The sequence below is a fragment of the Scyliorhinus torazame genome, chromosome 24 (genome assembly GCF_047496885.1).
Source record: "Scyliorhinus torazame isolate Kashiwa2021f chromosome 24, sScyTor2.1, whole genome shotgun sequence".
NCBI classification, from domain to species: domain Eukaryota; kingdom Metazoa; phylum Chordata; class Chondrichthyes; order Carcharhiniformes; family Scyliorhinidae; genus Scyliorhinus; species Scyliorhinus torazame.
In genome coordinates this window covers 16,240,785-16,267,692 of record NC_092730.1, presented here as the reverse complement: position 1 = coordinate 16,267,692, position 26,908 = coordinate 16,240,785, and the positions used below count along the sequence as shown (strand labels likewise).

Here is a 26,908-nt window from a genome sequence, read left to right as displayed (position 1 = left end):
AACCCTGCCCTATCCCCATAACCCTGCCCTATCCCCATAACCCCACCCTATCCCCATAACCCCGCCCTCTCCCATAACCCCACACCCTCCCCATAACCCCGCCCTCTCCCCATAACCCCACACCCTCTCCATAACCCCGCCCTATCCCCATAACCCCACCCTATACCCATAGCCCCGCCCCCACACCATAACCCTGTCCCCATAACCCCGCCCTCTCACCATAACCCCACACCCTCCCCATAACCCCGCCCTATCTCCATAACCCCGCCCTATCCCCATAACCCCATCCTAGCCCCATAACCCCAACCTATCCCTGTAACCCCGCCCCCTCCCCATAACTCTGCCCCATACCCATAACCCCACCCTATCCCCGTAACCCCATCTCCTCCCCATAGCCCCGCCCTATCCCCATAACCCCACCCACCTCCCCAAAACCCTGCCCCATCTCCATAGCCCCGCCCTATCCCCATAACCCTGCCCTATCCCCATACCGCCCCTTCCCCATAACCCCGCCCCCTCCCCTTATCCCCGTCCTATCCCCATAACCCTTCCCCCTAACCCCACCCTATCCCCATACCCCCGCCTCCTCCCTGTAACCCTGCCCTATCCCCATAACCCCACCCTATTCCCATAACCCCACCCTATCCCCATAACCCCGCCCTATCTTCATAACCCCACCCTAGCCCCATAACACTGCCCCATCCTCATAAGCCCACCACCTCCCCATAACCCCGCCCTGTCCCCATAACCGCACCCTATCCCCAGAACCCCGTCCTATCCCCATAACCCCGCCCCATCCCCATTACCCCGCCCCAACCCCGTAATCCCACCCTATCCCCATAACACCGCCCCCTCACCATAATCCCACCCCCTCACCATAACCCCACCCAATAACCTCACCCTATCCCTGTAACCCCACGCCGTAGCCCCGCCCTATCCCCATCCCATCCCCGTAACCCTGCACCCTCCCCATAACTCTGCCCTATCCCCATAACGTCGCCCCCTCCCATAACCCCGCCCCCTCCCAATAACCCTGCCCGATCCCCATAACCCCTTCTCCCCATAACCCCGCCTCATCCCCATAACCACGCCCTTTCCCATTATCCCGCCACCTCCCCGTAAGCCCGCCCTAGATGCCATATTAATCGTGCTCGGAACCTCTACATCCAGGTCTCTCTGCTCCTTCATCCCGTTTAGAATTGTACCCCTTAATTTATATTACCTGCGTAGTCAGTGTTGTAATGTAGCAAATGTGACAGTTAATTCACCACTGCCTCACGGCGTCAGGGACATGGGTTCCATTCCGGCCTCGGGTGACTGGCTATGTGGAGTTTGCACGTTCTCCCCCGTGTCTGCGTGGGTTTCCTCCGGGTTCCTCTCACAGTCCAAAAGATGGGCAGGTTAGGCCATGTTAAAATTGCCCCTTAAGTGTCCAAAGAGATGCAGTTTCGGTGTGGCTACAGGGATTGGGGCTGGGAGCGTGGATAGGGCCTAGGTAGGAGGCTCTTTCAGAGGGTCGGTGCAGGCCCGATGGGCCAAATGGCCTCCTTTTGCGCTGTAGGGATTCTACGACAAGGGATTGAAGTGAAAGTTCGTCAGAACTTCCCCCCGTAGTGAATGTGGACGCGGTGAGAGAACCTCGGTCCTCAGCAGGAAGGTAAACCCCAACACTCTGCCATGTCACACCTCCCCTGCTCTTGGTGGGCATTAGTTCCATCGGGACACAGCCAGTCACTAGGAGAGTCTCCAGCCCTTGTGTGTTATTCTGTTGACACGGCCTCCGCAGTTGCAGAACAAATCTCCAAAACAGGGGGCGTCATTCTCCGAACCCCGCCGAGTCGGAGAATGGCCGTTGGCCGCCGTGAATCCCGCTCCCGGAGATTGGGCGGGGGCGTGAATCCGGCTGCGCCGGTTGGCGGGACCCCCCGCTGGATTCTCCGGCCCAAATGGGCCGAAGTCCCGCCCAGAAATTGCCTGTCCCGCTGGCGTAAATCAAAGCTGGTATTTACCGGCGGGACCAGGCGGCGTGGGCGGGCTCCGGGGTCCTGGGGGGGGGGGGGGGGGGGGGCACGGGGCGATCTGACCCCGGGGGGTGCCCCCACGGTGGCCTGGCCCGCGATCGGGGCCCACCGATCCGCGGGCGGGCCTGTACCGTGGGGGCACTCTTTCCCTTCCACCTCCGCCACGGCCTCTACCATGGCGGAGGCGGAAGACTCTCCCCACTGCGCATGCGCGGGAAACTGACAGCGGCCGCTGACACTCCCGCGCATGCGCCGGGAAACTGACAGCGGTCGCTGACGCTCCCGCGCATGCGCCGCATTTCCGCGCCAGCTTGGCCGTTGATGGGAGTTTCTGGAGAATAGAATCCGCGCGATGGTGCGCCCGAAACAAACCCCCTCAGACAGCGGAGGGGGGTGCCTGCAAACTCCACACAGTCACCCAAAGCCGGAATCGAACCCAGGGCCCCCGGCACCGTGAGGCAGCAGTGCTAACCACCGTTCAACACTTGGGAGTATTGTGAGCATGTTTTGGGCCCCGTATCTAAAGGTGGGTGTGCTGGCCTTGGGAGAGGGACCAAAGGTTCAGAAGAACGATTCCTGGAATGAAGAGCTTGTCGTATGAGGGACGGTTGAGGACTTGGGGTCAGTACTCTTTGGGAGTTTAGAAGGATCAGGGGCGGGGAGATCTTATTGAAACTTACAGGATGCTGTGAGGCCTGGATAGAGGGAACGTGGAGAGGATGTCTCCACTTGTAGGAGAAACTAGAAGCAGAGGACACAATCTCAGACTGAAGAGACGATCCTTTAAAATTGAGATGAGAAGGAATTTCTTCAGCCAGAGGGTGGGGAATCTGTGGAACAAATCACTGAGCGTCTTTTTAAAATAAATTTAGAGTATCCAATTCTTTTTTCCCCCCCAATTAAGGAGCAATTTAGCGTGACCAATCCACCTAGCCTGCACATCTTTGGGAAACCCACGCAGACACGGGGAGAATTTGCAAACTCCACACGGACAGTGACCCAGGGCCGGGATTTGAACCCGGGTCCTCAGCGCCGAGAGATGGATAGGTTATTGATTAATAAGGGGATCAGGGGGTTATGGGGAGAAGGCAGGAGAATGGGGGTGAGAAACACATCAGCGATGATTGAATGACGGGACCAAGTCGATGGGCCGTAATGGCCTAATTCTGCTCCTGTGTGTTATGGTAACAGGAAGCTGAACGTAAATGTGCAAGGAGCTTGGGATACTGCAATTTGGAGGGGGACCGTGATCATTAACCTATTTGAGAAGGGGGGGGGGTGGTGCCTTTCTGGGCTAAGAAACTGGGCAGAAATTCCCGTGGCCTCAAGTTACATGACTAACTGATTGTACCATCTACGGATACCTGCTCAGCTCTCAACAGTGGCCAAGAGTCTGATCCAGAGGCATAACGTCTTAAAGTGTTTAAGATGGTGCAGAAAGATCGATTTGTTGGGTAATATAAGAAATAGGACTTGGTTATTTTATAAACAAACTTTATTAAAAAAGAAAACAATATTTAAACTTCAACCCTAACAATAGCAGTTACATGTGGCTTTTTAAACTGTAACACACTAGTTCCCACTTAACTGCATTTTAACACAACATGCCACTTACACCGGCAAAGATACTTGCATTTACGAAGCAACTTTTCTTTTGTTGGGACATTCGTTCAGAACCCTCTTGCAAAAGCCCTCCTCGATGGCAACTTTCATAACCTCGGTCGGTTTCCAAAGCCTCCTCCTCTGTAACCTTTAGAACAGCATTCTTTCTTTCTCTCTCTCTCCAAGTTCCACCCAGCCCCTCAAACAAAGGTTCTCAGCTGGGGTTTCCAGATTTGAACACGTCGGCATTATCTTGGCTGTTTGATGGCCCTGGCCCACTCCCGTTTATACAAATGAACAGAGCCATGCCATTGCTATGCAACTAAACTCCCATTGCCGGACAAAGAGACAATCAGACTCTGTAAAGGGCTAATAGCTGGTCAGACAGGAGTGTCCCGAAAAACAATGGATCTGGGGCATGCTGTGTATTCCCACTAACACAGTTAAGTCTGACTGGGACAAGGTAGCTCGGCCAGGTGCGGGTGTATCTCTAACTGCGCTAGCTGGTTCTTCCCCCCCCCCCCCCCCCTCCTCCTCAGGCTGTTTAACCCCTAAATTGCCTGCTACGTCGGGGGTCTCATTTCTGGACCCAACTTCCTAATATCTCCCTCGCGTAACACATCCCCCCCTGTGGAGTCCAAGAGGTTGAGCGGTGTGTGTACATATCAGGAACATCGTCATTGCGTTTCTAACAAAACGACACGCAGAAAACGGGCAGCTTACAGCAAATCTTTTATTTACTGAATTTTGTTTTCCATTTAAAATCTCTCGGTTTTGGTGCTGCCGCCAGGCAGCGGCGTGCCCAATTACAGACACAAACTCCATTGTACACACATTTATTATATATCAGACAGTCCCATTTTTTTTTTTTTTTTGTGTTCCTGCATTGCCAATAGGTCCCCTCCCTCCCCCACCCCACCGCTCCCCGTAGGTCGGAAAAAAAAAAGAGACACTGCCCGTCAGCATCACAAAGCAAGGAAAACGCAGACCAGCAGGGCCGAAGCAGAGCATGGCCTTGGGGTTCGGTTTGCACGAAGGGCGCCGGCCTGTCCGCGGAGCCCCACGCCGGCGACTCCGCGCTTCCAGCGCCACACGGGTGCACGCCGTCGCAAGACCGCTGCGCAGCCGCTCACCAGGGTCTGTCGAGGAAACGGCCGCGGTGAAGTGTCAACTTGTAACCATAGGACTCTTGGCATAATTTTGAGCAGCTGGAACAAGGTCCCCCCCCCCCCCCCCCCCCGTTTTTGAAACAATTATTATAATTCTTTGTGCAACTGGCTCCCGTCCCCCGTGACGCTGCTCATGACATGTACGGGGACGGACCACAATTTGAGGATAAGAAATTTATACCACATACAAAGCATTATTCAAGTGCTGTACCACAGCTGTATGTAATTTAGTATGTGTCCCTTTCAAAACAAAGCGCAATATTTATACGTTCCAGCGGTTAATCAAGCTTAGGAAGTTCTAGGGTCAATTAGAGACTAATTGTTCCGAGGCGAATTCCAGCTTCAGGCAAAGGCCGATTGCTCCAAGGCAGATTTCGGGCGGAAGGGGGGGGGGGGGGGGGGGGGCAATTAGAGGCTAATTGCTCCAAGGCAGATTTTGGGGACATCTAGAGGCCAATTGCTCGGAGGCAAATTTCAGGGTCAATTAGAGTCTAACTGCTCCATGGCAGGTTTCAGGGTCAATTAGAGACTAACTGTTACAAGGCAGATTCCTTGTGTAATTAGAAGTAAAACTACATGCAAAAACCTTTTCTCTTTTGAAAAAAAAAGAAAGGTCAGGAACCGGGTATTTATTGTTTCTCTAGGAGATTCGCTATACATTGCAAAAGATTGGTGTTTGTTTTTAATAAAATCTTTTTTTCCTGCAAAATGCTACACACAAATATGATAGAGCAACACCTGATGCGTAACAGGTATGTGTGAAAAAAATTGAAATATACATACATTGCTAATAAGAAAGGGGGGGGGGGGGGCGGGGGAAACAGATTTAAAGTCTGGGACTATCAGCAAGAACAGATTGCCATGTCTGGCCCCAACACAAAACTACAGGGTTTGCGCTGCACAGGCTCTAGGTGAGGGGGGCAGAGGGAATGAAAGGAGACAAAGAAAGGAAGGAGTACGGCTCGTGTTTCTTTTTAATAAGAGAGATGAGGAACCCAGCGAGCCACGTGTTGCGGCGGACGGTGTTCTTATGGGACGGTCACCCGTTGAGGGCCACAATTCAAAGACAAAATTTACATGCAGAAAAGCATTATTTCCCCAATGCAGAGAAAGATAATCCCGATGCCCTATTTTAAGATGCAAGACCTCCAGCACCACCCTCCCGCAGCTACGAAAGCGCGCAGCCGACTTCCAAGCCAGTACTGGAAACGTGCTCCGATGGAGTGCATCTTCCGGTTCCCTTATCAGGGCCACCAAAGACGGTGGGGAGGGTGGGTTTTGCATGAAAGCAGCACAGGCTGGCAAAACCTTGTTTGGGGAGCGGGCTGAGGGGTTTGGGGAGGGGGGAAACCAGGGGACTTTCCGGGTCAAACCAGTCTTGGCTCCCAGTAACCCACGTGTTTACAGATGGTGAGCAAGAAGGACCATACACACACAACTGAAAACTGGGAACTTTGATGGAAATATCGCCACATCCCCCCCCCCCATCCCCCCCCTCAGGCTCCACCAGGCTCCAAAACGACTCCGAACCAGCATGGAACTCATTTTTCCCCCAGTGACGTTTCACGAGGTGTGAAATCTAGGCCTCGTGCGCCCTTTATTTATTTTTTTCCACCTGCAGGCAGGACTCGGAGGGGGAAATCACAGCCTTTCCTCTCTCGCCTCGTCTTCCTCGCGCCACTCAATAATTCTAAAAAAAAGATATAGAGTATCTGTATGCGACCGAAGCAGAATTTAAATCATCAAAATCTATCATCCCAGGAAAAGAATCAATTTGGCTGAAACTTTTTTTGCTCGCTTCTAAACATTTGTCTCCTAATTCTCACCTTCCATTGAAAACAAATCACACCTCTCCGAGACAGGGGGGTAGAATGTGATCTTACTCCAAGTCCTATGGTTCAAAGGATCACCTCACCTGCGCATTCTTTACAAAATGTCGCACGGTGGCACTGGCTTGAGGCAGGTTCAGAGGATGAAGGGTCACATCTATATCAGCCCAGCCTGGCCTGGACTTGTCTAAGTATCCGTGCGTCGGTCCCTTTACCCTCAGTTGGTGCCTGTTGACGTCAACCTTGGTTGGGTGAGGGTTGGGAGCATTCCTGGTTTAAACACCTGAAGGGTCAACTGCCCCTCCATCCAGGATCCCCGAAACTATCGGGAGGAATCCTGGACGGGCAATCCACCCGCCCAGAAATGGTAACAAGTTGGCTCCCAATTTCCCAATGCCCGCTGGGTGGGGCACACGCGCACCTGGGTCGACCGCTGATCTGGCATGCTGCAGACCAGCCAGTCACATGGGCGAGCGGTCCTTCCTTTACCCACCCTCTGCGGTTCGGCACCGCCGCGCGAGGAAAGAACTCTTTTAGGCAGAACAACCAATGCATTTATCCGAAAACAGCCTCTTCTCCTTGTACACCCCCCACCCCGCCCCCCCAAATCCCCAAACCCCCACGTCACACACTGATAACCTGCAGGCTAATGATTAAGGAACAAAAACAGGCTAATGATTAAGGAACAAAAACATCGCTCCAATTGAAAAGCTAATCTTATTTCTCGCTCTGTGGGTAGAAATCGAAAAGCGAACACACATGCGCACATTAAACCGAGGCTTCGCTGGAAGGCTGTGGCAGGAGAGGCTGCACAAAGTTCAAAGCGTCGGAAATACAAAAAGTAACTTTGCTGGCTTCTGCACACTTTCTGGTCTCCTTTACGCTCACGTCACCGGCCGCCCGCCGGTCTCTAATCTGATCGGTGGGTGTGACAGGACTGCACTATCTGCGCAGAAGACCAAACTCAGCCGCTCCACCCACCTCTGGCAATCGTTGGGTTAATGAAGGTTAGGGAGCAGCGACGCACGCACACCTATCTGCATTAGACGGAGTGCCAGCTTTAGCCCAATGGTTTGCTTTGCAGCAGCAATTTTAATCGTATCAGCGTTATACTGACAGGACGGCATGTTCTGTCACAAACACAGCGGTCACACACATTCTCCCTCTCTCTCACACTTTAAGAAGCCTGGCTGCCGTTATTATATTTGAGCGTCCAAAGCCCAGGGTCGGTTACCCTGTCAAAGGAGTGATGCTTCTGCTGCGCGCCCGCGGTACTTGGGCTGTGGGAAGGAGAGAGAGAGAGAGACGCCTGTGTGCAACCTGTTAGGGAGCTGGCTTCACCAGGAGGTTTCAGCTTCACAGCGGGTAACGCGGGCAGTGGTTGGACAGTCAAGTGGTCGGACATTCCCCGAAGAGGCGCCAGTCCGATAAGGTTCTGGAGGGGCATGGAAGGAGGGGAGGACAGGATCACGCCTCAGTCGGACTGGGTGCGGAATCTTGCCGCTTCCCCGATACCAGTGACAACTGCCAGATTTGCACAAGTTTGCTTGACAACTTGTCCTGGCAGCCTTTTGATCCCTCAGCTCGATACCACTGTACCGACACGGGTAAAACCACTTCCCTCACGAGTTTTATTTAAAACACGTCCATGAACGCATGCCGCACCAAAGGCAAATCGCATTCCCCGACCTCCGCCACCCCGAACCGCTACTAAGCGATCTTATTGTTTGCAAAGGTAGGCCCAGAAAACACAGCCAGCGGCGGTGAGCTTGGTCGACAGGTCGGTGTTAGTCAAGAGCTTGAAGACAGAGTTATGGGCGGTTGCTGGAGCAGACGCGCGTGCGCGCATAAATGAGACCGAATGCCGCCCACCCAGGCGAGCATGGGAGCGCGCGCACGCGGGTCCAAGAGAATGCACATGGGCGAAGGAGCAGGAAGTCAGCGCGCGCGCACAAGCGAGAGAGAACGCATTTTATACATTCCGCGTTAGCTACTGTGGTATCACTGTTGAGAAAGGAAGAGCTTAAATGCCTCTGGGGAAGCCAGGCACTCCGTTTGTTTGCAGAAGAGGAGTTAAAAACAAAAATTTTAAAAAAACAGAACATCTACACGCTAGCCGAAAACATTTTGAGTTAAACCCCCCCCTCCACACACAGCCACCTGCTGCTCCACCGGAATGAAACTATGTTGGAGGTTGGCTGAAAACTCAGGCTAGGGGGTGCGCACACGGGCGAGCTTTCATCGGTAACCATAGTAACTGTTGTAGTACCGATTTCGCTCCTCGTAATAGCGGTGCCACTGGACAGAGGAAAGAACAAAACGGAGTGTTAACAGTGTCTCGTTTCCACAAGAATGCACATTGTACTCTTCTTCAGTTAACAAAAAGGGACAAAATAAAAGGGAGGCTGCATCAAAAAGGAAACTTACATCAAAAACAAAATGTGATCAAAAGGGTCAGTAATACACCCGAGACCCCCCCCCCCCCCCCCCTTATACCCACAACACTTATCCATTGCTTGGCATTCTCATTCTGCTCCCCTAGCTAGAGAGGGCAACAATGGCAAGTCTTGCCACTGTATCCGCACCCCGCCACAGCTTTCATCTAGTGGTTAGCACAATTGCTTCACAGCTCCAGGGTCCCAGGTTCGATTCCCGGCTTGGGTCACTGTCTGTGCGGAGTCTGCACATCCTCCCCGTGTCTGCGTGGGTTTCCTCCGGGCTCTCCGGTTTCCTCCCACAGTCCAAAGATGTGCAGGTTAGGTGGATTGGCCGTGATAAATTGCCCTTAGTGTCCAAAGAAGGTTAGGTGGGGTTACGGCGATAGGGTGGGGGTGTGGGCTTGGTTAGGGTGCTCTTTCCAAGGACCGGTGCAGACCTGATGGGCCAAATGGCCTCCTTCTGCACTGTAAATTCTATGATTCTATTGTTGGGACGCGCGCATCGCAGGCAAGGCCCAGCACGTGTTGCCCATCCCTTTTTTATTTTAAATTTAGAGTACCCAATTCTTTTTTTCCCCTAGTTAAGGGGGCAATTTAGCGTGGTCAATCCACCTGCCCTGTACATGTTTTTTGGGTTGTGGGGGTGAGACCCACACAGACACGGGGAGAATGTGCAAACTCCACACGGGACAGGTAAACCCCACAGTGCACTCGGTAGCAGTTTGATACAACCGAGTGGTCCGCTTCAGGGGGACAGTGAAGAGTCAGCCGCACTGCTGTGGGCCTGGAGTGACATGTAGGCCAGGCCGGGTCAGGACAACCGATTTCCTTCCCTAAATAATAATAATCTTTACCATTGTCACAAGTTTACATTAACACTGCATTAATCCCCAAGTCGCCACACCTGTCTGGGTACACAGACGGAGAATTCAGAATGTCCAATTCACCGAACAAGCACGCCTTTCGGGACTTGTGGGTGGAAACCGGAGCGTCCGGAGGAAACCCACGCAGACACGGGGAGAATGTGCGGACTCCGCAGACAGTGATCCAAGCCGGGAAGCGAACCGGGGACCCTGGTGCTGTGAAGCAACAGTGCTACCCACTGTGTTACCCAGGGGACATTCGTGAACCGATGGGGTGTCACAACAATTCGATAATATCAGGATAATTATTAATTTTATTATTCCAGATTTATTAATTGATTGAATTTAAATTCCCTAGCCACCGTATTGGGATTGGAATTGATTCGTCTGAAGCATCAGTCCGGGGGCCTCGGGATTATTAATCCAGTAACATTGCTATGCTACCGGACTACAAATCATCGGCACTGTTCTGGCTGACACTGGCCAGCTTGCAGACTACCGATCAGACCCCAAGACCTTCTGCCGCTGGCACATTCTCCCACCGGGGTCAAAAGTGTAAATAAATAACGTACGGCTGCATGCATCAAACCCAAACCATTGTTCCCGGGATCTGGAGACGGTAAACCCCACCGGTCCAGATCACACCACAGCCGGTGATCGTGGAGATAGGCACCTACCTCGCGAGCATACTCCCGGTAATAGTCCCTGTATCTATCGTAGGGCTGTGAATAGGACCGGTCGTACTGCTGCCTGTATCGGTCATAGGGCTTGTGGTAATCCTAAGGCAACAAATCAGAATGTTACTACGGCACTCTGGGAAACATGTGGAGCATCCTTGCCCTGAAACACAGGAAAGAGATTGAGTGACAGGAGCATTCCTAGAGCAGGAACGTCGAAGGCACCAGCAGCTCACCGCCAACTAACACAGAGTTAGAGATGAATGAAACTGAAGGGGCAAAACCCAGGTCAGGAACAAAATCATGTGCCTTGTTATATTCCTAACTCATTGCCCAGCGTGCGTATCCATCGACATGTTCTTTCTTTGGTCCTAAAGGAACCAAGGTAGAGCTACGATACAGATCAGCCATGATCTAACTGAATGGCCCCTCCCGGTATCTGACCTCTGACCCAGTCTCTCTTACCTCTCTGTACGCAGGGTTGTTGCCATACGATTGGCTCCAGCCCTGCCCGTACTGCTGCCGATCATAGTTCCTGTTGTCCCATCTGCCCATGCGGTTACCACCTAGAAAAAAAACAGGACAAATATGAGGGCAGTTCATTTGAGTGTCCTGGGAGTCGAGCTTCTTGACTGCTGTTGGGAGCAGCACTCACTCATCCAGGCGAGTGGAGAGTATTCCCTCACACTCTTGACTTGTGCCTTGTAGATGGTGGACAGGCTTTGGGGGGAGTCAGGAGGAGAGTTACTCTCCGCAGGATTCCCAGCCTCTGACCTGCTCTGGTAGCCACAGTATTAATGTGGCTGGGTCCCGTTCAGTTTCTGATCAATGGTAACCCCCAGGGTGTTGATTGTGGGGGATTCAGCGATGGTAATGCCATTGAATGTCATAGGGTAATGGTTTGAATCTGTATTTTAATATAAATTTAGAGTACCCAATTATTTTTTTCCAATGAAGGGGCAATTTAGCGTGGTCAATCCACTTACACTACACATCTTTGGGTTGTGGAGGTGACACCCACGCGGAGACGGGGAGAATGTGGAAACTCCACACGGACAGTGACCCAGAGCCAGGATTCGAACCTGGGACCTCGGAGCCGTGAGGCAGCAGTTTAAATGACTGCACCCCTGTTCCACCTAAGTTTGATTCTCCCTTAATGGAGATGGTCATTGCCTGGCACTTATGTGGCGCGAATGTAACTTGCCCCTTGTCAGCCCCGAGCCTGGATATTGTCCAGGTCTTGCTGCATTTGGACAGGGACTGATTCAGTATCTGAGGAATCGTGAATGGTGCTGAACATTGTTCGCTGATGACTGCACATCGCCACTTCCGACCTTGTGATGGAAGGGAGGTCATTGATGAAGCAGCTGAAGATGGCTGGGGCCTAGGACACGACCCTGAGGAACTCCTGCAGCGATGTCCAGAGACGGAGAAGACTGACCTCCAACAACCACAACCATCCTCCTTAATGCTTGGTGTGACTCCCAACTGGGGAATGAGACTAGCTAGGATGCTCTTTTGGAAGCTGGTTCAAACATGATGGGCCGAATGGCCTTCTGTGCTGTAAATAATGAACGAACTAGTGGAATGAATCTCTCTCTCTCTCTCCCCCCCCCCCCACCCCGCCACCTGTTTACCAAGCTTCCTCAAAACTAGATTTCCAAGATATGAAGGCATAGGAAAAGAGGGGGTGCGAGATTCCCTTATCAAGGATTTCCTAGCACAGCATTCGGAAAGCAGGGGTGTAATCAGAGAAAGTCAGCAAGGATTTACGAAAGGAAAATCATGCTCGACAAATCTACTGGAATTCTTTGAAGATGTAACCAGTAGAGTTGACCAGGGAGAACCGGTGGATGTGGTTTATTTAGACTTTCGGAAGGCTTTTGGCAAAATCTCACAGAGCAGATTACTAAGTAAAGTTAAAGTGCATGATAGTGTCTGGGGATGGATAGAAAGGTGGTCAGCAGACTGGAAGCAAAAAGTTGGGATAAATGGGTTCTGCTCTGATTGGCAGACAGTGACTAGTGGGGTATCGCAGGGATCTGTGCATCGGACCCCAACTGTTCACATTATATATCAATGAGTTAGACGAGGGAACTAAACGCAGTATTTCCAAATTTGCAGATGATATGAAGTTGGGTGGGAGGGTGAGCGGTGAGGAGGATAGAGATGCTTCAAGGGGAGTTGGACAGGCTGAGTGGGCTTTTTATGCATGGCAGGCAAAGTATAACATGGATAAATGTGAGGTTATCCGTGTTGGTAGCAAAAATAGGACGGCAGATTATTATTTGAATGGGCGTAAATTGAGAGAGGTGGATACTCAGCGAGACCTTGGTGTCCTCGTGCATCAGTCGCTGAAAGTAAGCGGCAGGTACAGCAGGCGGTAAAGAAGGTAAATGGTATGTTGGCCTTCATAGCGAGAGGATTGGAGTATAGGAATAGGGATGTTTTACTGCGATTGTATTGGGCCTTGGTGAGGCCACACCTGGAGTATTGAGGGCAGTTTTGGTGTCCTTATCTGAGGATGTTCTTGCTATGGAGGGAGTGAGGCGAAAGTTTACCAGGCTGATTCCTGGGATGGCAGGACTGACATATGAGGAGAGAGTAAGTCAGTCGGGATTATATTAATTGGCGTTTGGAAGAGTGAGAGGGGATCTCATGGAAACTTATAAAATTCTAACAGGATAGATTCAGAAAGAATGTTCCTGATGGTGGAGTAGTCCAGAGCTAGGGGTCATAGTTTGAGGATGAGGGACATACCTTTTAGGACTGAGGTGAGCAGAAATGTCTTCACCCAGAGTGGCGAATCTGTGGAATTCGCTATCACAGAAAGCAGTTGCATCGAAAACATTGTGTAATTTTGAGAAATGAAATATCGCTCTTGGCATGAAAGAATCAAGGGATATAGAGGTGGTGGGAGGGGGTGCGAGAGGCGGGACCAGGGTATTGAATTTGATGATCAGCCATGATCATAATGAATGGCGGAGTAGGCTCGAAGGGCTGAATAGCCTCTTCCTGCTTCTATTTTCTACATATAAAGGACATTAGGGTCCTGCCCCCCCCCCCCCCCCCCCCCCCCGGGTGGTGTCTCACCGTAGTTCCGGTCCCGGTCATTACGGTTGCGGTAGTTGCGTCGATCTTGCCGTTTCTCCTGCTGGGGTCGGGCTTTCTTCGCTTCGTCTCGGTACTTGCTCACCAGCTTGCTGGCCGGCTCCTTCTCCAGCTCCACGTAAGTCACCGTGTCCAGGAAGTCACTTGTCTCGGGGAGTGTAAAGTTGACTGAAAGCAACGTTAGAAGGGTATTACAAAGGGGAAATCTGTGTGGCATGGGGGCAGCGGAAAGAGGGGCAACAGCCCTAACGCGGCTCCCGGTCTGCTTCTTTTATCCATTATCTTCAATCTGCACCCCTTTGGTTACCGACCTTCCTATCACTGGAAACAGTTTCCCTTTACTGATAACCCCCTCAGGGTTGTGTGTACCCGGTATTGACTATTCCACCACCCCCTCCTCCCCCGAACCGTCTCTGCTTACGCGACACTGCCTTCAACTATGGGAGGCATCACACCTGGGCTTGACCAACATCCACAGAAAACTTGTGCGATGCCACAGGTGGCACCGGATGGTTCTAGACAACATCCAGGAGGGGAGAAGGCAGACGTAACCGTAGCTCACGGTAGAAATACAGCCAAGAGAACAATGGCTCTGCCCACCCGCGGCCCCTCCCCCCTGCACCCCCTCCCCCAAACTCCCTTCACCTTTCATTTCATTCAGTGCAAAGTCTGGCACATCCTCGCCATCCTCTGCAGTCCGCAGCTTCATCCTCGTCTTCCAGTCCTCATCGCTTGGGCAGATCACCATAGCCTGGCGGCTAAAGCCTTTGAATTGGATCATCTTCCGCCGCTGAGCCGAGCTGTAGACGTTAGCCTGAAAGAGGTACCGGCAACAGGCAAAATGTTAGTGCCCAGAGTCAGGATGGCCGACTTACCCTCCTTCCCACGTGAGCTAGTGGCTGAACTCTTGCGAGGGGAGAGGTGGAGCTGGTGGTGTAAACGTGCAAACCAATGACGACAGCATGCGTAAAATGGCAGCTCTGCACAGGGAGTGTCAGGAATTTGGTAAAAGATAGAAGGAACTCCCAGGGAATCGAAGCACAAAGGGGATAGTTTGTGTGCCCCCTCCCCCAATATGTTGCACGCGGTGACACCGTCACTCCAGGCCAGAATCAAGAGGATTAGGTTATTCTATCGTCAATCGTGCGCAGAGAATGTATTGCTTGAAGTGACACACTTTATTAGGTATCCTCCACTCACTGCATTCTGCTGGAGACATCACCCTGCTTTTAGAGGAAAACACTGCTGTAGTTTTGGTCATGAGCTTGGTTTGCTGTCGTGGGTGGATTCCTTTTTTTCACCTTAAAATGAATAGACTCTGCAGACTATCTGCAGTAGTGCGCTGTTTAAATAGACACTGTAGACTGTTTGCTGGTGTAGTTTAAATAGATTCTGTAGACTATTTGCTGCAGTGTACAGTTTAAACAGACTCTCTGTGCTGTAGTGCACTGTTTAAGTAGACTCTGTAGACTGTTTGCTGTAGTGCACTGTTTATGTAGACTCTGTGCTGTAGTGCACTGTTTAAATAGACTCTGGGCAGCACGGTGGCGCAGTGGTTATCATTGCTGCCTCACGGCGCTGAGGTCCCAGGATTGATCCCGGCTCTGGGTCACTGTCCGTGAGGAGTTTGCACATTCTCCCCGTGTTTGCATGGGTTTCGCCACTACAACCCAAAGATGTGCAGGGTAGCTGGATTGGCCGTGCTAAATTGCCCCTTAATTGGGTACTTTAAAATTTTTTTTTAATTAAACGAAAAATTAAATAGACTCTGTAGACTGTTTGCTGTAGTGTGCAGTGTAAATGGACTCCGTGGACTGTTTAGACTATGTAGACTGTTTGCTGTGGTGTACAGTTTAAAAAGACTCTGTAGACTTGTTTGCTGCAGTGTGCAGTTTAAGAGACTCTGTTCTGTTTAAATACTCTGTAGACTGTGCGGTAGTGCACTGTTTAAATAGAGTCTGTACACTGTCTGCGGTAGGGTAGTGCACTGTTTAAATAGACTCTGTAGACTGTCGGCGATAGTGCACTGTTTAAATAGACTCTGTAGACTGTTGGTAATAGCGCACTGTTTAAATAAACTCTGTAGACTGCACGCTGTTTAAACACACTTTTTTTGCTCTAAGCCCGCACCATCACCCCTCTTTGACTGACACAGCGGTGTTAATGATATTCAATCATCTCAGGGGGACAGTACCTGATCGAGGATGTAGTTGCGCTTCTTGCAAGCGGCGATCTGGATCAGTTTGCTCAAGGACTGCGTCGCCTGCTGGACCAAAACATTCCGTCGCTCCGCATTCATCTCAGGGCCTTCCAACCCTTTGACCTGGTTTGACAGAGACAAAACAACACTGAGAATTTTCACCGCAAGACTTTTCATATTAAACAGTTTCCTTCCTCCCCTCTTCCCCCGAGAGCACCAACGTCTGCTAGGATACAGCGCTACATACGACCCTCCAAAGCTCACTATTCTTGTGGTCTTGGCTGAGGAAGGAAAGTTGGTGAGTATAGAATGGGAGGAAGGGCAGGGAGGGGTGGAATACAGCCCACAGATAGTGCCCCATGATCTTTTACACCCACCAAACAGGGGGACTTCCAACAAAGCACCGCTCCACAGCTGTACTGCTCCAGTATTATAGATTGCACACTCAAAACCTGCTTTGGATCTCAAACACGCAGTTGACTGAGCCAAGCCTATCTATTGCTTGAGCTTGGCTTACAAGCTCAGGATACCAATTCCCAAGTCTCCGAGGGGTCCTTGGACACTGCAGTGCCAGGATTAACTGGAACCTGGTTGGTTAACCTGCTACGGGAGCGGAGTTTGGTTTGGGACAACTGTCAAACCGACCAAATTCCACAACTGTCTGGAAGGTTAAAGATAAAGGGGACCTTGAGGGACAGCGGGAAACACCAGCTTGTTTGGTATGTCTGTGGGAGTGCGAGAGTAGTGTGTGTTACTGGAACAGTTTGTTTTAGTCGGTGGGAGGTGCATGAAGGCAGCTATTTTAGTCACATTCAAGTAGAGTGTTCACAGTCCACTGCCAAGAACAACGTGGGGAATGGGGAGGGGATGATTAAGCTCTCAGTCTCCTGAACAGAAGACTTCAGAATTGAGTTGGAGCTCCAAAGAAGATGAAACAAATCTCCTACTGCAAACCTTGCTGGATTTTTAATGTTAATAAAATTACATTGTTTAAAAAATAAAGCCGTAGGTGACCTCATCTCTGATGACCCAAGAGAGAGTATAAAACATAAAGCCAACACCTCTCACCCTCATCTTATCCAGAATGTTGTGCGTGCCCAGTACGGTGTACCTTTTCTCCGGGTTCTCAGCAACATGCTTCTTGACCCAGGTTGTCTTACCCACACCCGGCATGCCAACCATCAGAATAACCTGTAGGGAGAGACACGTACTTTACAATGATCCCAACCTAGGGTATAAACAAACAGACACAACACAACCATACACAGCGACACCACCCTCACACGCGACACACCCATACACAGGGACAACGCCCCCAAACGCGACACAGCCATACACAGGGACACCGCCCCCAAACGCGACACACCCATACACAGGGACACCGCCCCCAAACACGACACACCCATACACAGGGACACCGCCCCCAAACGCGACACACCCATACACAGGGACACCGCTACCAAACACGACACACCCATACACAGGGACACCGCCCCCAAACGCGACACACCCATACACAGGGACACCGCCCCCAAACACGACACACCCATACACAGGGACACCGCCCCCAAACGCGACACACCCATACACAGGGACACCGCCCCCAAACACGACACACCCATACACAGGGACACCGCCCCCAAACGCGACACACCCATACACAGGGACACCGCTACCAAACGCGACACACCCATACACAGGGACACCGCCCCCACACGCAACACACCCATACACAGGGACAACGCCCTCACAGACGACACACCCATACACAGGGACAACGCCCTCACAGACGACACAGCGACACCGCCCCCACACGCGACACACCCATACACAGGGACACCGCCCCCACACGCGACACACACATACACAGGGACAACGCCCTCACAGACGACACACCCATACACAGCGACACCGCCCCCACACGCGACACACACATACACAGGGACACCGCCCCCACACGCGACACACGCATACACAGGGACGCCGCCCCCACACGCGACACACGCATACACAGCGACACCGCCCCCACACGCGACACACAGGGACACCGCCCCCACACGCGACACACGCATACACAGGGACACCGCCCCCACACGCAACACACCCATACACAGGGACACCGCCCCCACACGCGAAACACCCATACACAGGGACAACGCCCCCAAACGCGACACACCCATATACAGCGACACCGCCCCCACACGCGACACGTCCATACACAGGGACAACGCCTTCACAGACGACACGCCCATACACAGCGACACCGCCCACACACGCATACACAGGGACACAAACCCCACACGCGACACGCCCATACACAGCGACACCGCCCACACACGCGACACACCCATACACAGGGACACTGCCCCCACACACGACACACCCATACACAGGGACACTGCCCCCACACACGACACACCCATACACAGCGACACCGCCCCCACACGCGACACACCCATACACAGGGACACTGCCCCCACACGCGACACACCCATACACAGGGACAGCGCCCCCACACGCGACACACCCATACACAGGGACACCGCCCCCACACGCGACACACGCATACACAGGGACACCGCCCCCACACGCGACACACCCATACACAGGGACAACGCCCCCACACGTGACACACCCATACACAGGGACACCGCCCCTACACGCGACACACGCATACACAGGGACACCGCCCCCACACGCGACACACCCATACACAGGGACACCGCCCCCACATGCGACACACCCATACACAGGGACAACGCCCCCACACACGACACACCCATACACAGGGACACCGCCCCCAAACGCGACACACTCATACGCAGGGAAACCACCCCAACACGCTACACGCCCGCACACAGGGACACCGTCTGCACACGCAACAAGGACGGGACCAGTGAGGCAGAAGGCCGAGGGACGGTGGGGGGGAAGGCCGAGGGACGGCGGGTGGGGGGGAGAGAGAGGCCGAGGGACGGCGGGGGGGGGGGGGGGAAGGCCGAGGGACGGCGGGGGGGAAGGCCGAGGGACGGCGGGGGGGAAGGCCGAGGGACGGCGGGGGGAAGGCCGAGGGACGGCGGGGGGACGGCCGAGGGACGGCGGGGGGACGGCCGAGGGACGGCGGGGGGAAGGCCGAGGGACGGCGGGGGGAAGGCCGAGGGACGGCGGGGGGGAAGGCCGAGGGACGGCGGGGGGAAGGCCGAGGGACGGCGGGGGGACGGCCGAGGGACGGCGGGGGGAAGGCCGAGGGACGGCGGGGGGAAGGCCGAGGGACGGCGGGGGGGAAGGCCGAGGGACGGCGGGGGGAAGGCCGAGGGACGGCGGGGGGACGGCCGAGGGACGGCGGGGGGAAGGCCGAGGGACGGCGGGGGGGAAGGCCGAGGGACGGCGGGGGGAAGGCCGAGGGACGGCGGGGGGGGAAGGCCGAGGGACGGCGGGGGGGAAGGCCGAGGGACGGCGGGGGGAAGGCCGAGGGACGGCGGGGGGAAGGCCGAGGGACGGCGGGGGGAAGGCCGAGGGACGGCGGGGGGGGGGGGGAAGGCCGAGGGACGGCGGGGGGGGGGGGAGGCAGAGGGACGGCGGGGGGGGGGGGAAGGCCGAGGGACGGCGGGGGGGGGGGGGGGAAGGCCGAGGGACGGCGGGGGGGAAGGCCGAGGGACAGCGGGGGAAGGCCGAGGGATGGCAGGGGAAGGCAGAGGGGGAAGAAGGCGGGGGGCCGGGGGGGGGGGGGGGGGGGGGAAGGCGGGGGGGCCAGAGGGGGGAGAAGGTGGGGCGGCAGTGGGGCTAGGTGAGGTGCTCTTGCAGACAGCCAGCATGGAAGCTAGTGGCTGCATTGCTTCCTCCCATGCTCTAACCATTCTGTGAGTACATCTTCTTTTTAAAATTCAGAGTACCCAATTATTTTTTCCAATTAAGGGGCAATTTAGCGTGGCCAATCCACCTACCCTGCACATCCACGCAGACACGGGGAGAATGTGCAAACTGTGACCCAGGGCCACGATTCGAACCCGGGTCCTCAGCGCAGTAGGCAGCAATGCTAACCACTGCGCCACCATGCTGCCCCCTCTGAGAGTACATTTGGTGCTTACCTCACACTCTTCCTTCGTTTTGGGACCGACGGCTCCCCGCACACGCTCCTCCAGGGGTACACTCTGGAGGAACACGTAATCCTCCAGGACTGGGAAGAAAGGTTCCTCCTTCTGGCCGAAGTTGCACTCCACTGCACAGTTTTTAGACAGGATGTGGGGAAACAATGCCCGCTCACCAAGAGACTCCTTGCTAACTGTGAAAGCCACGCCGAGGCACTCTCCATTCTTCACAAAGGACAGTTCCACCTCCTCGCTGTCAAAGTTCTGTGAATGGATAACACGGTACTGGTCAGGTGGCTCCAGGCAGCTAAACACCACAACCTCCAACCCTCGCCCCAAATCTCGGGTGAGATTTGTGACTGCTCCAATGCACAGATTCCCCAATCTTTATTTCTCAGACCGGGGTTCACAATTGCAGCTCCAGACGGATGGGGAGGAAAGTCTCCCGTGTCCGATTACTCTCAAGGGCTCGACCCAATGAACTCAATCAAGTCTCTATGGGCCCGACACGCACCAGACAAAACTGCCACAGTTCGGCACGAATCAGCAATCTCATCGAGGGGCCACAGGGCAACTGGTGTAGGAAATACAACAACGGCAGGAATGGAAACGGGCTGAGCCATGTTATTGGAGACAGTATAAAGGGAGCTTTACTCTGTATCCAACCCCGTGCTGTACCTGTCCTGGGAGTGTTTGATGGGGACAGTGTAGAGGGAGCTTTACTCTGTATCTAGCCCCGTGCTGTACCTGTCCTGGGAGTGTTTGATGGAGGACAGTGTAGAGGGAGCTTTACTCTGTATCTAACCCCGTGCTGTACCTGTCCTGGGAGTGTTTGATGGGGACAGTGTAGAGGGAGCTTTACTCTGTATCTAGCCCCGTGCTGTACCTGTCCTGGGAGTGTTTGATGGGGACAGTGTAGAGGGAGCTTTACTCTGTATCTAACCCCGTGCTGTACCTGTCTTGGGAGTGTTTGATGGGGACAGTGTAGAGGGAGCTTTACTCTGTATCCAACCCCGTGCTGTACCTGTCCTGGGAGTGTTTGATGGGGACAGTGTAGAGGGAGCTTTACTCTGTATCTAGCCCCGTGCTGTACCTGTCCTGGGAGTGTTTGATGGGGACAGTGTAGAGGGAGCTTTACTCTGTATCTAACCCCGTGCTGTGCCTGTCCTGGGAGTGTTTGATGGGGACAGTGTAGAGGGAGCTTTACTCTGTATCTGACCCCATGCTGTACCTGTCCTGGGAGTGTTTGATGGGGACAGTGTAGAGGGAGCTTTACTCTGTATCTAGCCCCGTGCTGTACCTGTCCTGGGAGTGTTTGATGGGGACAGTGTAGAGGGAGCTTTACTCTGTATCTAGCCCCGTGCTGTACCTGTCCTGGGAGTGTTTGATGGGGACAGTGTAGAGGGAGCTTTACTCTGTATCTAACCCCGTGCTGTGCCTGTCCTGGGAGTGTTTGATGGGGACAGTGTAGAGGGAGCTTTACTCTGTATCTGACCCCATGCTGTACCTGTCCTGGGAGTGTTTGATGGGGACAGTGTAGAGGGAGCTTTACTCTGTATCTAACCCCGTGCTGTACCTGTCCTGGGAGAGTTTGATGGGGACAGTGTAGAGGGAGCTTTACTCTGTATCTGACCCCGTGCTGTACCTGTCCCGGGAGTGTTTGATGGGGACAGTGTAGAGGGAGCTTTACTCTGTACCTAACCCCGTGCTGTACCTGTCCTGGGAGTGTTTGATGGGGACAGTGTAGAGGGAGCTTTACTCTGTATCAAACCCCATGCTGTACCTGTCCTGGGAGTGTTTGATGGGGACAGTGTAGAGGGAGCTTTACTCTGTATCTAACCCCGTGCTGTACCTGTCCCAGGAGTGTTTGATGGGGACAGTGTAGAGGGAGCTTTACTCTGTATCTAACCCCGTGCTGTACCTGTCCCAGGAGTGTTTGATGGGCACAGTGTAGAGGGAGCTTTACTCTGTATCTCACCCCGTGCTGTACCTGTCCTGGGAGTGTTTGATGGGGACAGTGTAGATGGGAGCTTTACTCTGTATCTAGCCCCGTGCGGTACCTGTCCTGGGAGTGTTTGATGGGGACTGTGTAGAGGGAGCTTTACTCTGTATCCAACCCCGTGCTGTACCTGTCCTGGGAGTGTTTGATGGGGACAGTGTAGAGGGAGCTTTACTCTGTATCTAGCCCCGTGCTGTACCTGTCCTGGGAGTGTTTGATGGGGACAGTGTAGAGGGAGCTTTACTCTGTATCTAGCCCCGTGCTGTACCTGTCCTGGGAGTGTTTGATGGGGACAGTGTAGAGGGAGCTTTACTCTGTATCTAACCCCGTGCTGTACCTGTCCTGGGAGTGTTTGATGGGGACAGTGTAGAGGGAGCTTTACTCTGTATCTGACCCCATGCTGTACCTGTCCTGGGAGTGTTTGATGGGGACAGTGTAGAGGGAGCTTTACTCTGTATCTAACCCCGTGCTGTACCTGTCCTGGGAGAGTTTGATGGGGACAGTGTAGAGGGAGCTTTACTCTGTATCTGACCCCGTGCTGTACCTGTCCCGGGAGTGTTTGATGGGGACAGTGTAGAGGGAGCTTTACTCTGTACCTAACCCCGTGCTGTACCTGTCCTGGGAGTGTTTGATGGGGACAGTGTAGAGGGAGCTTTACTCTGTATCAAACCCCATGCTGTACCTGTCCTGGGAGTGTTTGATGGGGACAGTGTAGAGGGAGCTTTACTCTGTATCTAACCCCGTGCTGTACCTGTCCCAGGAGTGTTTGATGGGGACAGTGTAGAGGGAGCTTTACTCTGTATCTAGCCCCGTGCTGTACCTGTCCTGGGAGTGTTTGATGGGGACAGTGTAGAGGGAGCTTTACTCTGTATCTAGCCCCGTGCTGTACCTGTCCTGGGAGTGTTTGATGGGGACAGTGTAGAGGGAGCTTTACTCTGTATCTAACCCCGTGCTGTACCTGTCCTGGGAGTGTTTGATGGGGACAGTGTAGAGGGAGCTTTACTCTGTATCTGACCCCATGCTGTACCTGTCCTGGGAGTGTTTGATGGGGACAGTGTAGAGGGAGCTTTACTCTGTATCTAACCCCGTGCTGTACCTGTCCTGGGAGAGTTTGATGGGGACAGTGTAGAGGGAGCTTTACTCTGTATCTGACCCCGTGCTGTACCTGTCCCGGGAGTGTTTGATGGGGACAGTGTAGAGGGAGCTTTACTCTGTACCTAACCCCGTGCTGTACCTGTCCTGGGAGTGTTTGATGGGGACAGTGTAGAGGGAGCTTTACTCTGTATCAAACCCCATGCTGTACCTGTCCTGGGAGTGTTTGATGGGGACAGTGTAGAGGGAGCTTTACTCTGTATCTAACCCCGTGCTGTACCTGTCCCAGGAGTGTTTGATGGGGACAGTGTAGAGGGAGCTTTACTCTGTATCTAACCCCGTGCTGTACCTGTCCCAGGAGTGTTTGATGGGCACAGTGTAGAGGGAGCTTTACTCTGTATCTCACCCCGTGCTGTACCTGTCCTGGGAGTGTTTGATGGGGACAGTGTAGAGGGAGCTTTACTCTGTATCTAACCCCGTGCGGTACCTGTCCTGGGAGTGTTTGATGGGGACAGTGTAGAGGGAGCTTTACTCTGTATCCAACCCCGTGCTGTACCTGTCCTGGGAGTGTTTGATGGGGACAGTGAAGAGGGAGCTTTACTCTGTATCTAGCCCCGTGCTGTACCTGTCCTGGGAGTGTTTGATGGGGACAGTGTAGAGGGAGCTTTACTCTGTATCTAGCCCCGTGCTGTACCTGTCCTGGGAGTGTTTGATGGGGACAGTGTAGAGGGAGCTTTACTCTGTATCTAACCCCGTGCTGTACCTGTCCTGGGAGTGTTTGATGGGGAGAGTGTAGAGGGAGCTTTACTCTGTATCTGACCCCATGCTGTACCTGTCCTGGGAGTGTTTGATGGGGACAGTGTAGAGGGAGCTTTACTCTGTATCTAACCCCGTGCTGTACCTGTCCTGGGAGAGTTTGATGGGGACAGTGTAGAGGGAGCTTTACTCTGTATCTGACCCCGTGCTGTACCTGTCCCGGGAGTGTTTGATGGGGACAGTGTAGAGGGAGCTTTACTCTGTACCTAACCCCGTGCTGTACCTGTCCTGGGAGTGTTTGATGGGGACAGTGTAGAGGGAGCTTTACTCTGTATCAAACCCCATGCTGTACCTGTCCTGGGAGTGTTTGATGGGGACAGTGTAGAGGGAGCTTTACTCTGTATCTAACCCCGTGCTGTACCTGTCCCAGGAGTGTTTGATGGGGACAGTGTAGAGGGAGCTTTACTCTGTATCTAACCCCGTGCTGTACCTGTCCCAGGAGTGTTTGATGGGCACAGTGTAGAGGGAGCTTTACTCTGTATCTCACCCCGTGCTGTACCTGTCCTGGGAGTGTTTGATGGGGACAGTGTAGAGGGAGCTTTACTCTGTATCTAACCCCGTGCGGTACCTGTCCTGGGAGTGTTTGATGGGGACAGTGTAGGCGCCCAAAATAGGACGTGATGTTAGTCCCAGCACTAATGTCGAGGTGTTTAGAATAAAACACCAAGAGGGGCACAGTTGCAATCAGGACAACGAGCTACTTAAATTAGAGAACGGCCGAGTACTCACAGCAAAACAACCAATCACATCATTCTCATCAAACGTCTCTCCATATTCCTCAAGCTTGGAGTTTTCCCACTTTCTCCCTACTCCATCGTATCCATAGGAAAACTCCCCGTCTCCTGCAACGTGTTAAAATATTAGCATTAGTGAAAGGCGGGGGAAAGACCGGAAACGCTCAGTGAGGAGGAGGAGGATGGGTCAGTGTCGGGTGCAGCAGGGACAGAGGCGATACTTACCCAGCTGCAGTGAGGAGCTGTCCAGGGACCAGCCCACACGGACAAGGTGGCGCTCACTTTCGCTCTCAGGTATCTGCTTCACAGGTATCTTCTGCGTCATCTGAAATGGAATTCAAGAGTGCGTCCAGTTAACGTCGTCAGTAGGCGACAGCCGTTTGCATCCGCTCAATCCAAACCTCAACCCTACCAGTTTCCCAGTCACTGGGTACCGCGACACAAACGTGAGCCTGCTTGACGTCAGGTGGTGCGTCGCAATGGTGTCCCATCTCTCTCTCTCTCTCTCTTAAACCCACTCCCATAGATCCCCCTTCAGCGTCAGAACCAAGAGACCATCCTTCAGGAGGACAGCAGGCCCGTCAACAGGCAATTCAACTACAGGCCGCATCACTGCTGGTCCTGAGTCGTAGGCACATTCCCATTGGTGGTGGTGATTGGGGGGGTGGCAGCTGCCAAAGCTTCACCACGGAAGCGCGGGTCTTACCTTCACCTCGAAGCAGACTTTGCCCTTTGTCACCCCGTAGGTAGCTCGTGCACCGCCCCACAGGTAGGCAAACTTCTCGGGGGCGAGCGGCTGCCCACCCACGCGGTCTTTGGCCACTTGGAAGTGAATGTCGGAGTTATCTGTTGGGAGAGAAAGGAGAGGTGAAAAAGCCAGCAGACCCACAAGGGTCAGTCAGGCTGTCGGGTGCGCGTGGCCAAGATCCAGCTTCACTGGAGTTGGCGACACACGAAAACCGCTCTTAATTAAATACCACGGGTTAATAGAGACGTGGTCACAGTCCAATCATTTTGAAAATAAATTTAGAGTACCCAATTATTTTTTTTCCCAATTAAGGGGCAATTTAGCGTGGCCAATCCACCTAACCTGCACATCTTTGGGTTGTGGGGGTGAAACCCACGCAGGCACGGGGAGAATGTGAAACTCCACACGGACAGGGACCCGGGTCTGGGATCGAACCCGGGTCCTCAGTGCCGTGAGGCAACAGTGCTAACCACTGCGCCACCGTGCCAGCCCCGTCAGTCCAATCTTAAGCAGCCACCCCAGTGGTTCAGTTTGGCACAATCAACGTTAACTGGACCAGGGGGCGCCAGGGAGCAAGGCCGCACATTGCAGCCAATGTGAACTACTCCCTGCTCTGGAACCTGTAAGGTACAAGGTCTGTTCTGCTGGCCAATGTAAACCCCACAAGTCAGTTTTAACCTCTGCCAACCGGCCCCAGCCTCCAATAGGTGCAGCAGAAAACGGGTGTCCACGACGAGAGTTCCAGAGACGGCCCTTCGACGAAGCATCTTCGGCCTCTGGCTGAACGGAGCCTGATTGCCCAGAATTATTTTTTCTTCCCCATCCGGTACATGAACATCAAACTCCCGAGACCCAAACAATCATCACGTCTTCAATTTGCCACCCCGTACCCCCCTCCTCCCCCCAATCCAGCCGTCTGCAAACCCCAGAAGTCGTGCTGCGCTGGCTTAACGGAAAGATTAAAGAGACCATTTTTAAACTGACAGAGTAAACGTTGACCGTGGCCTCACAGAACGTCGCACTTACAGGTGTCGAGACAAACTAAACTGTCGTCAAATTCCTCTTCAGTCTCCTCCTCCTCCCCCACAGGCGCCGGGGACCTGGCCCTGTAGGGATCAACAGACACAACTTAAGATACACGGAGCGGAAAAACCAGGGGCGTGGGGAGATCAACGCAGCGGCAGGAGACGAGAACCGACCTGAAGTTCAATGTCATCGGGAGGGGAAAGGAGAGAAGAGATGGGGGGGGGGGGGGGGGGGGGGAATAGGTGGGCGAACATTTTGCGTTAAACTTACCGCAGAGGAAAGCAGGCCATTCGGCCCAACCGACCCACTCCAGCATCTGTTTAGCTCCAGACAACCTTTAGGGAGCGCCACTATAGCGCAACAGATCACACGCAATCAGACCCGTGCATTCGATTAATGTGGGCGCTTAAACTCACCCCATGTCATTAGTTTTGCTCAGGGGCAGTTAAATCACAGGAAAAACACTTGCTACATTGCAGGGTCAATATTTAACCACAT

At 53.5% G+C, this 26,908-nt stretch overlaps 1 protein-coding gene across 1 annotated transcript in view; it reads right to left on the bottom strand.

Annotated features, from left to right (window-relative positions):
• Positions 1 to 4,338: 4,338 nt before the first annotated feature.
• Positions 4,339 to 26,908, bottom strand: part of LOC140399921 (heterogeneous nuclear ribonucleoprotein U-like protein 2) — a 35,101-nt gene continuing 12,531 nt past the window's right edge. Inside the window, exons 3-14 of the mRNA XM_072489404.1 lie at positions 26,411 to 26,490; positions 25,343 to 25,482; positions 24,862 to 24,961; positions 24,632 to 24,744; positions 19,996 to 20,259; positions 16,979 to 17,101; positions 15,905 to 16,033; positions 14,356 to 14,524; positions 13,693 to 13,878; positions 11,065 to 11,165; positions 10,600 to 10,701; positions 4,339 to 8,919 (exon numbers count right to left, since the gene is read on the bottom strand). Coding sequence (XP_072345505.1) covers positions 8,860 to 8,919; positions 10,600 to 10,701; positions 11,065 to 11,165; positions 13,693 to 13,878; positions 14,356 to 14,524; positions 15,905 to 16,033; positions 16,979 to 17,101; positions 19,996 to 20,259; positions 24,632 to 24,744; positions 24,862 to 24,961; positions 25,343 to 25,482; positions 26,411 to 26,490 — 1,567 coding nt within the window. The 3' untranslated portion in view covers positions 4,339 to 8,859. The remainder of the gene's footprint in view (positions 8,920 to 10,599; positions 10,702 to 11,064; positions 11,166 to 13,692; positions 13,879 to 14,355; positions 14,525 to 15,904; positions 16,034 to 16,978; positions 17,102 to 19,995; positions 20,260 to 24,631; positions 24,745 to 24,861; positions 24,962 to 25,342; positions 25,483 to 26,410; positions 26,491 to 26,908) is intronic.